Genomic DNA, 10,759 nt, shown 5'->3' with positions numbered 1-10,759 from the left:
TTTCTTAGCCAAACAAGATCAAATTCACTAAATAACCCTAAACACCTACACTAAAGTGCATAACGTTGTCTCAACTCTCGCACTCACTCTCACAGCCTCGCTAATATTCCAAAACCTATACAATCGTCGGTGGACACTGTGACCTCCGCCGACCGAAGTTTTGATCGTAGTGATCATTTGAATAAGGTAGTTTACAAGTTTCTGACATTCCAAAACCATTGAATGTATCATTAGTTGTATTTATATAATGTTGTTATAAATGTTAAAAAATTAATTATAGTACAGAACCGAACCAAATCGAACCGAACGGAACGGAACTGAATCCGAACGGTTCCATAATTATATTTGGACCCGACGGTTCCATTTACTAGATACTCGAAAATTTTGGTTTGGTTCGATTCTAACTGCGCCCACCCCTAATCTGAACTTCAATTCCTTAAAATATACAACGGCTATTTTGTCAAAACAAGTCCAATTTTTACAGATCCCACCAAAATGCTAAAAACGTCCTTATACTCAATATGAAAAGAGAGGTGGAATATCATATAAACTATAAATTGAGATGAAAACGCCCCCAGGCCACATCTCCATGTGGTAAAAGGGGAGAATGGAGAAATCCAGCTTTGCTTGAGGTTGTCGCGTCAAGGGTTCGAATCCTGAAATATGGATTTGGCTCTTGGATAAGTGCAATTGTACAAGCAGCCTTCCACCTTATACTCTTGGAGGCATAACCTGCGATTTACCTCCCTCACGATGCTTCAGGGCAGGGCGGTGGGGAACCCTTAAAGTTGGGGTTCAACCTTTATAAATTGAGATGAAAACCTCGTGTACACAAGTCAACTCGAAAAGACGGTTCCTGACATGTTAGAAATGCACATAAACAACATGTTTCGAAATTGCTGAGACAGAAGATGGCTTTGGGATTTAGGAGTTGGGATATTCCTTTTTTTTTTCTTTTGGTAACGTGTTTAGTGAATGGTATAAATTTAACTTATGTGTTTTGGTTGCTTCGATGTTAATTGTATAGATAATTGTATTCTAACGTACTCGATTTTCTATTTAGTGTATCATAAATTGTTCTCATGTAATATAATTTAAAGTTTTTTTTTTATTTTTTGTTGAGTTGAATCGATATTGGGACAAAATATTTGCGCAAGAAGACCAATTCCTTTATCCAAACTTTTGTGCTTTAAAACCTTTTGCACAAATCAACCACATCATTTTTAACATTTGCACGAATTAACTCTAACCTATACAATATTACGAAAAACGTCCTCAACAATACCAACAATCAACTAGCAATGCACACAGCAGCAAACAAGCCAAAAATCGACACAAACACAACATCCATAAAACTTGTAATCAACAAGAAGTTGGAAACTAGAAATGAACTAGTAGATTACCCACTAATTGGAATTTACAACAATTAAAGTGGAAATTACGATAACCACCAAGATGTCAACAGCTGGACTAGAATTACAAGCCAAAATCAGTGATCAACAACCATAAAATCCATACTAGAAATTACATGACAAACCAGTAATCAACGTGAAAATTGAAGCAAAATTTTGAATTTCTTGGTGCATATTTGTGGCTTTTCCCGTTGAAGTCTTTGTTTCTATACCACGTCTTTTGAAAACAGATACGGCCTAATGTAAAAATTGGAATTGTTCAAACGAAAAAGCTTTTGGTCATTTCAAAGAATTGAAGTGCACATGACCAGTTAATAGTGAGACATAGAATTGGATGACAGAGTTGTATTCCAAAACGTTTACCTGATTTGGGGTTATTGTGCCAAAATGATAGGAAAAAAATGATTATTTTGTGCAAAATATACAAAGATTAGGCTTGTTTTGTGCCAAATACCCTAATTTTAATTAAAGCTCTCAAGTTGTTTTGCTCACTTAGTTTTTGTGTTGAGATGGGATGTTTGAATTTTGAATAATTCAACCCTAACTGTGCGTGAGAGTTGACGTCACAATGGAATAAATAAAAGATTGAATGTCATATCATTGATTTCCATCTTGAAAAAAAAAAATATCCGTTTGACATGGATTTTTCGAGAATAGATTTTGTAAAAAATGATTTTTAAAGAAATATATGGTCAAAAATAGTAAAAAGTTATCGATCTACATACAAAATTATTTTATTGAAACAATATTGGTTGAAAATGAATTATATATATATATAGGTCCCGTTTGATACCCATTATTTGAAAAATAAAAAAAATTAAATAGTATTTTTGGAGAATGTGTGGAGAAACTTTATAATTTACGTGTAGAATATTTTATTGTATGACTATGTGATAGAGAATGATACTGTAGTAAACAATGTAAATTTTTAAAGATTGTCAAAGAAGGGCTAAATAATATTTACCAAATATTAAATAGAAAATTGAAGAAAGAAGTAAATGGGTACACGTACTTAAGGGATTATTTAAATGTGAGATTGATGGCATTCGAGGGAGGTCTTATGTGGTGATGATTTAATGCTCAAAGTTGACTTAACACTGTACATGTTCGACAACTAAAAAAAATCTTATTTTATAAATATGATTTTCTTTCATCTTGTTTTATTTAAATGTTGAAATACGAACTAATCAATATTTTGTTTAGAAAACTAGATATGACCAACGATAATAAGACTAGAAAATTGAGAATTGATGGATTATATGCTAAGACAAACGTCATTAAAAAAATCGAGATAAAACCTATCGAACGAAATGCTTTTTAAATTGTTTTTAAAAAAAAAAATCCTTTTGAAAAAAAAAAAAAAAAAAAGGATTTAACCAGATATATATTATGAAGAATTTAATATGTCGCTATATAGATAATATTGATGAAAATTAACTTTAAAAAAAAAATAAAAATTTAACAAGGTGCATATATAAAAATGCTAAAAGTTGGCTATTTCAGCATATACTCGTAAAGCTGCACAAATTGTAGAAAATTGGCTTTGTTCTTTCAAGATGATTACAGAAGCCATTTCATATAACCCTAATGAGCCACAAATCTTGCCAATATATGGTGATTCTCAAGATCAAGACAACATGGTTGAAACAAATTCAGACACACACACAAGCTCTTTCCTTGACAACCTGACCATCCTTAAGGAAAAGGTTCATCAAGTACAATCATTGGCTAGCATCTTCTTGTTATTACCACATCACGTCCAGCCACCGGAGTCGACCCTAGTCGGGATCCCAACCATGGTTACCCTAATTCAAGAAATTGTAGTCACTGCATCATCTATGATGTTCACATGCCAGCAGATGGCCATCCGGACACCCCTCAGTCAAGTTAATAGCGATGAATTGCATCCGGGACAACCCAAGTCAACCGATGGTCCGTTGACTCAATCGGACCTAGAAGGGCAGGATTTCTATTCCAATGAAACATTTGATTGGTATTGTGCAAACTATGAGAATCCTATTCCATCTGCTAAGAATGAAGTTTGTAAAGAGGAATTGCTTTCGACGACGGAGAATTATGATATCGTCGAATTGGACGCTGCACATTTATTAGCAAAATATACACATTATTGTCAAGTTTGTGGCAAAGGGTTTAAAAGGGATGCAAATTTGAGGATGCACATGAGGGCTCATGGGGATGCATACAAGTCTAAGGATGCTTTGTGCAATCCCATAAAACATAATGGGAATTCGAGTCGGGTTGATGACATTTTGCCGAGAAAATATTCGTGTCCTCAAGAAGGTTGCAGATGGAACAAGAACCACGAGAAGTTTCAACCATTGAAATCCATGATTTGTGTGAAGAATCACTACAAGAGGAGCCATTGTCCTAAAATGTATGTGTGCAAACGCTGCAACACGAAACAGTTTTCGATTCTATCTGATCTGCGCACACATGAGAAACATTGTGGCGACCTTAAATGGCAATGCTCATGTGGTACAACATTTTCTAGGAAAGATAAGCTAATGGGCCATATTTCCTTGTTTGTTGGGCACTCTCCCGTAATAAATACGTAGACTACGGGGAATGACTGAAGGTGTAAAGCAATCCAGGATGAAAATGACCATGTCATGCTGGATGGGCAGCTCGACCAAGTTTACATTTCTAAGAATGGAGCTCAAAGTGCAATTAGATGACATGTAAATTACTGGAAGAGTCATGTTAGTATAATGCCACTGTTGTCCCTGTAATGTTGTGCATGCTACTATATTATTGACTTATAATGCCTTTGTATTTTGACTTTGCAATCACATCCAGATAGTTCAATTGTTTCTTGAACATGTAATTAAAATGTATGTGACATCTTATGTTTCAAAGTGATATTTTCCCGTTTATTTTAGTTTAGTGACTCTTTTTTTCTTTATCTTTAAAAAAAAAAAAAAAAAGGATGGGTAGTACCAGAATATTTACATGTTGTCCATCGACTACGCCTTTCGGTCTGATCTTGGGCTTTGACTCACCCTCCTTGAATGAACCTTGCGTGAAAGATTAAATACAAGCAAAATACAAAGTAACATCTCAATAGAAAGGGATTTCACCCTACTCCAGAAGAGGCTCGAAGACAAAGTCCAATAAATCTCAACTCTCTTAAACTTTTAATACAGTGTATGATGTGGAAAACTTCCCATTGACAACATGCTGGATTCTCATCCACCATGTCGATATTTTGTTTAAAAAAAAAAAACAGAATTTAAATAAATGGCCGAATTCGGACAAATGAACACTTCCTGATCACTTCGTCAAAAATAAAGTTTGATAACTTAACATGAAACTTCATTGTAAGTCCACAAAAGTAGAAGTTTCTCTACTTGTTTTTGGACTTTCAATTTTGATAATTTTTAGCATTTTTTGAGAGAATTTCATTACTGCATCACTCTTATCCTTGTATCATATGATAATGATATTTCTCCAGTCACCAAGTCGAGTAATTGAGAATTAGTGTTACAAGCTTAAGTTTACAAAAGAGTACCAACGCGAAAATATACCCCCATTACCATTTCACATCTCCATATAATCCATGTTAAACAACAACAACTATTTTCCATTTCTATTATGGATATGGCTATGGACATGCACGTACCCTTTGTCATAAGGTACACATGATAACGTGAAAGCAATTTTAAAAAAAAAGAAAAAAAAAAAAAAAAAAGATTGATTAATCAATGCACATTCAAGAACATCACAAAAGCTAGCAAAAAAGTGAGGGATGAACATCACAAAAGCTAGCAAAAAAGTGAGGGATGATAGATGAATTAATCACATTTGGCATAATCACAATGCACTATACAACAATCCCGGAAACTAAGCCGAAACTGAACTTAAGAAAACATAAATCCAAATATCAGGGTGTTTTGCCAAAGGTTTGAACACAAACTCAATGCCAACAATTTAACTAATTGGAAAAATCGAACTGTAAACCCAATATTTGTTATTGATGCAATCTTAATATCCTCAAAATTCAGAAATACAAGAAGAAAACTTAGACCCACTATTAACCTGATGACAAGAATTGAACAAACAACTTCGCAAACATTTTATGTCATCTAAAAGCCACAGTTCAAACGATGAAATTGACTGGCTACACCAGAAGATATTACTAATTATTTCAGTATCTTTCTCAACATCACTTCAGATTATGGAAATCTAGAAGAGAGAATGAGATACACACGCTAAATGCTGGGCCCAAAAACAATTTATTAACTAATAGCCGAGGACCAGAAGGTACAAGAACAAGATAAAGCAAAAAGATAAATGAGAATCCACCAACTGAGAACTATCAAGGCTTCAATAGTGAATTTGAAATATTACAAATACATTTCAGGTACCAGTTCGACATCAAAGTCTTTGAAACAGAAGTTTCGACATTGAAATTCTTCACACCACAGCACTATAACACTTCTGACATTCTCCCAGAACACAAATTTCTTCATAAAATGGGTTCATTTCTAGCAGAAATGAGCTTATGAGAGCAACAATACAATCAGACGTCAGAAAAGTGGAAAACCTGAGCAAGGAATCATCCCTTGGCAACCATGTTTTCCCCAGCCTGGTTTTCCTGCTGCTGCTGCTGCTGATAGTTCAGTGGCCTCCTGAAGAGCATGATGTGAGGCTCTGGGCGGTGAATTGCGTAATGAACCCACCCTCGGCTCTGCTGAACCCCAATTGCACGCCATTCATTCTAACAGCCAACCAAATTACAATACTTAAAATCATCTATAAGGCAATCTTAAATGCGCATTATATTTCCTTAAGTCTCTGATTATAAGAATACGTTAACATGAAAACTGTTTAAAAACCAGAATTTAGAACTTCCAGTGAGTTGAAAAAAAGTCTTATACAACTTGAGAATTTTAAGAACTTGGTGAAAATGATAATTGTTTTCAATTATTAGTCTTTATGCTCGTGGCCCCTATAAGTTTTCCAAGAAAACAGAAGAAAATTGTTGAAGCATGTTAATTTAATCATTTTAGTAACTTCTCAAGTATCATGACAATATGTTACTGATTAAATTCACTTAAACAGATCGTGAAAAATACAACGACTCCATTTATTTTTCTTATCTCTGATTTCACAGTCATAGACTCAAAGAGAAAATCTTTAAGTCCATGAATCTTAAAAATCATTAAATCCAAATAACAAAATAAAAAATAAGGAAAACACAATTTGTTTCATACATTTCTTTTCCAAGTCACAATAAACAAAAATATTTGTTCTAATAATAATAAGTGGACTTTTATTTATTTATTTTAAAGAAAAGAGAACCCTATATATAGGGCTGTGGCTACACTTCACTCAGCATATACACGAAAACTAAATTTTCATATTGATATTTCATGTGCAGTAACAAAATAGATAAGTAGAAAAAGATGAAATGCCATTATAAATGGTTCATTTATACCAAAACACCCTTATTTTGCAAAACCATTAAATTAGCACAGATTATCATCATTGATCTCAAGATTCTCAACTAACTTTTACACCAACTAGCAAAGTTACATTATTATAGGATCATTAAATAATTCAACTCAAATTATGAAACTACAACTAAGCATGTCTAGCAAAGCTTTAAAAATGTAAAAAATCCCCCTCAAGATAGTAAGTAAAGACACTTTTAGAAAAGTAAGTTCTAAATTCTTAGAAGCGCGGTCATGGACACACGACATAGACTCGCTAGCATGTGCTTTTTCAAAACAGTAGGACACAGACACGTCCATTCAGATTCTTTGAAATTTTACATTTATATATTATACCTTTATTTAAACTTTTTAATATATGACATGACACAAGAAATATCGGATGCTTGTCTTGAGCACCATATATATTTAAAAAATATACAAAAGATCGGTTACGGCACGTGGGTAGTCGAAGACGTGTCTTGCAGTGTCCAGGAGTGCTGGTTTTCAACACGCACTCTAGTATGATTGGCCATACTACATAGTTCAAATAAAAATTCCAAAACAATTTTAGAAAAAGAAAAACCTGTTTGACAAAAGAAGTTACTTATAACTAACTATTAGCTTAGACAAACAATGCTCCATATGTCACTATTGCTAATTATAAAATAATATCATTCAACTCAAATAGCACATATCTGATAAGTGTTACTGCACATTCATTTGCAATTTTTTCTATTTTTCCTTAACGGGGACATAATAGAATAAGTTATTAGCTACCTTACATGAATAACAGTTTTTCTAGAATTTCCTCTTTTATTTATATTGTAGATATTCGGTCATTTTATAATTTTTCCACAATGACTGATTCCAGTTAGTAATACTGCTAATTTGTAATACAGAAGTGCAAAAGTTTCCTCCACAACTTACTTCAGAGAGAAGGCGATTCTTAGGAAGCAATTTGGCAACTTCTGGTGGAAGGTTCACATGCCTGAAAATTTCAAAACCCCAGGAAAATATTTATACACGTTTATACATACATCCAGACATATAAGAAGAAATTGAAGGTAAACTGAAGTACCTGTACTCGTAGGTATCATCAAAATACTTGTCCGAATACTGGATCTGAGCCATTTTGAATTTACTTGAGAAATCTCACTTTTACAGGGAAAAATGCTGAGGGGTTAAATTCTTCACTTATCAATCTGTAAAATTAAATGAATAATGAAAAGAAGTTAGCAAAGAAAAGAAATTCCTTGCTTTCAATGATCGATTCCCAAGTTGTGGGTGCGAAAGATACCTCAGAGAGAGAGACAAATTGAGGAGAGTGCCAAGTGCGCTTTCTAGGTTAATTGAAAATTTTCCAATTGATGGCGGCAATAATTTGACAATAAGAAGACTGGTGTCTGGTGATAAATCTTTAGAAATCAACAGATGAGGTTTTCAATTTTATATAAGAGCAAATAGACCTTCATCGTTCTACTTGTAGCTTTAGCATCTGTTCGTGAGTTTTTTTAAAGTATCGAATTTGAGCGTTTGCAGGCTGATTGACTTTTAGCATTTACAAATGGATCGATTTTGAGTGATTTTAATAGAGATTTTAAAAATTGTTCAACCTATGTTTGGGAATTTATTATTTATCGATTCTGAAAGTTTTTTTAATAAATAAAATTATGTCCGTAGTAAAATTTTCAGTTTATAATTTTTTTATATGAAATTTTTTTAACTCATAAGTAATATCTAATAAAATGAAAAAAATTTACACACAAGTTAATATTTAACTTAAAAAATTAAATGACGTTAAATATTTACCAAAAAATTTAAGTTTTTACTAATGAGTAAAATTTATAATAAGTTGATTTTATACTTTTAAATAATTTTAAGTGAAATTTTTACTCATAAATAACTTTTCATATTTTATATGTGATTTTTTATCTGTTTATTATTTTTATTTATAAATAAAAATTTTATATGAGAGTGATCTTTTACTATAAGTAATTTTTTAATTATAATGTAATTTTTCTTATCTTATAAGTAATACTTAAGTTTTTTTAATTATAATGTAATTTTTTGCTTATAAATAATTTTTTAGTTAATATATTTTTACTTACAAGTTAGTTTTGAAGAAAAAATGTTGATTCAAAATAATTATTCTATAGATAGTAAAATTAGAAGAGAATATGAAAAATGGTCAAAACCCACAATTTAGTGGGTTGAGAGAATTGTTCAAAATTACACTACACCGATTTTGGGTGATTTTTAAACCATTCAAAATCAGTGCCCAAAAAAATTAGTAAGCATCAATTTTTAAATCCATCATGAGCGGTGCGACCCAAAATCGATCAAAATAGGTGAAAAAGATTCCCAAGCAGGCCCTTAGAGGTTCGATTTTTCAGCTTGGTAGTATTTAGTCTCCAATGGATAGGTTAAAGTCAAATTTCACATCATAAAAATCAGTTTTCCTTATTTTAATTTGAGTTTGGGAGAGAGATAATTGAATTTGTATACTTTTCTTCTATCAAGTGGGAGTATTTATAGATTTCTTTAAGGCTTTGAAATATTCTAGAAAATGACAGGTGGTGACTGTTTAGTGGTAGGCTAATAACTGATTTTGTTATGTAAAAAAAGGTTGAACCCCAATCTTGAGGGTCCTTCCCGTCTTGTCCTTAGAGCTTTGTGAGGGAGGTAAATCGCGGGATGTGTCCCAATAGGCCAGGGAACAAGAGCTGCATGTACACTGCGCCTATAAGGAGTCCAATTCCATGTCTCGGGAATTGAACCCCCACACTGCGGCTGCCAGTAAGGCGTGAGATAACCTCACTCCCATCCTTTGCACCACTAGGGGCGATTTTGTTATGTATTCACGTGTTACTTGATGGTTTAGAAGACGTGCTTTTTTTATTTTTATTTTTTGTTATTTACTCATGTTTATTAAGTAATGGTATGGTTCGCCTTGCCTCTTATGCGACCTACCTTTTGCTTTAGTTGCCTTGGTGCTTTTATAATTCAATTGGGAGCTTGCAGGAAAGATTTCTTATTTTGACATCCACTAGAACAAATACTACTATACTGACATCACTATCTATAGTGCTCGATTGCAATTGAGAGATATGACGCCCGCTCTTATACCATTATTATGGATCACATACACACGATGGGTCTTTTTGGTGCTTTCGTGTAGCCCTTGCAAGCAGTAATTATTTTAGCTCGAATTTTTCAAATCCGATTTAGCACTACTGCAAGTAGTCACCATTTTAGGGTTTACCGACTCGATAAAGAGGACGAATTAGTGAAGGAGATGAAGAATAGTGGAATTTAGGTTACAGATTGATTGTATTTGAGTGATCTAGGATACGAATTCGGGATGAATAAACCTTAAATAAATTGCCTACCGTAAATCACTTTTTTATGGTTAGATTGAATTGAAAAAATAAAACAAAACACACGACCCAAAGAAAATGTCGATTTTGTCCTCGTACTTAAAATTCATTAGAATATGATTAAAACGTCCCCAAAAGAAGCTAATTTGTACATTAATCCAAAAAACTTGCACTTGATTGAACAGCATCAAGTGCAAAGAAGGTCCTATAAATTATGAAGGTCTATTATATAAGTTATGAAGGTCCTATAAGTTATGCATATTAAGCTTTTGATAAAGGGCTGCAAAGAAGTGATATTGACCGAAATTTTGCAGGAAAAGGAGCATGATTTTTTTATTTTTCCATTGCTATCTACTTGTCTAGGCCCTTCTTGTATACAGTAGGAACGAAACAGATGAAACAAGAAGAGATCAAATATTAAGAGATCAGAAAAATACTAGAAATATTCATGCACTTTAGCAAAATGAATGATATAACCTCAAGATAAGAAGCACATCCGAGCAGGCAATATGCA

At 33.0% G+C, this 10,759-nt stretch overlaps 2 protein-coding genes across 3 annotated transcripts in view; one reads left to right on the top strand and one right to left on the bottom strand.

The window, feature by feature from the left end:
- The first annotated feature begins 2,915 nt into the window (after nucleotides 1-2,915).
- On the top strand, nucleotides 2,916-4,311 carry LOC111374638 (protein SENSITIVE TO PROTON RHIZOTOXICITY 2-like). The gene has a single exon (XM_022997340.1). It carries the CDS (start codon nucleotides 2,969-2,971, stop codon nucleotides 3,986-3,988), a length of 1,020 nt encoding a protein of 339 aa, XP_022853108.1. The 5' UTR covers nucleotides 2,916-2,968; the 3' UTR covers nucleotides 3,989-4,311.
- A 1,221-nt stretch (nucleotides 4,312-5,532) lies between these two features.
- Nucleotides 5,533-10,759, bottom strand: part of LOC111374636 (cyclin-dependent kinases regulatory subunit 1-like) — a 10,585-nt gene continuing 5,358 nt past the window's right edge. Inside the window, exons 1-4 of one of the 2 annotated variants that reach the window (XM_022997337.1) lie at nucleotides 8,166-8,383; nucleotides 7,947-8,070; nucleotides 7,796-7,856; nucleotides 5,533-6,150 (exon numbers count right to left, since the gene is read on the bottom strand). In XM_022997337.1, the coding sequence (XP_022853105.1) occupies nucleotides 5,989-6,150; nucleotides 7,796-7,856; nucleotides 7,947-7,999 (276 nt within the window). In that variant the 5' untranslated portion in view covers nucleotides 8,000-8,070; nucleotides 8,166-8,383 and the 3' untranslated portion in view covers nucleotides 5,533-5,988. Of the gene's footprint in view, nucleotides 6,151-7,795; nucleotides 7,857-7,946; nucleotides 8,071-8,165; nucleotides 8,384-10,759 lie in introns of those variants that run through there. The other variant, XM_022997338.1, reaches the window with a different exon arrangement.

The sequence above is a fragment of the Olea europaea genome, unplaced genomic scaffold (genome assembly GCF_002742605.1).
Source record: "Olea europaea var. sylvestris unplaced genomic scaffold, O_europaea_v1 scaffold1269, whole genome shotgun sequence".
Classification (NCBI taxonomy): Eukaryota; Viridiplantae; Streptophyta; class Magnoliopsida; order Lamiales; family Oleaceae; genus Olea; species Olea europaea.
Note: the sequence above shows the minus strand (reverse complement) of the source record. Positions and strands in the feature narration are given on the sequence as shown.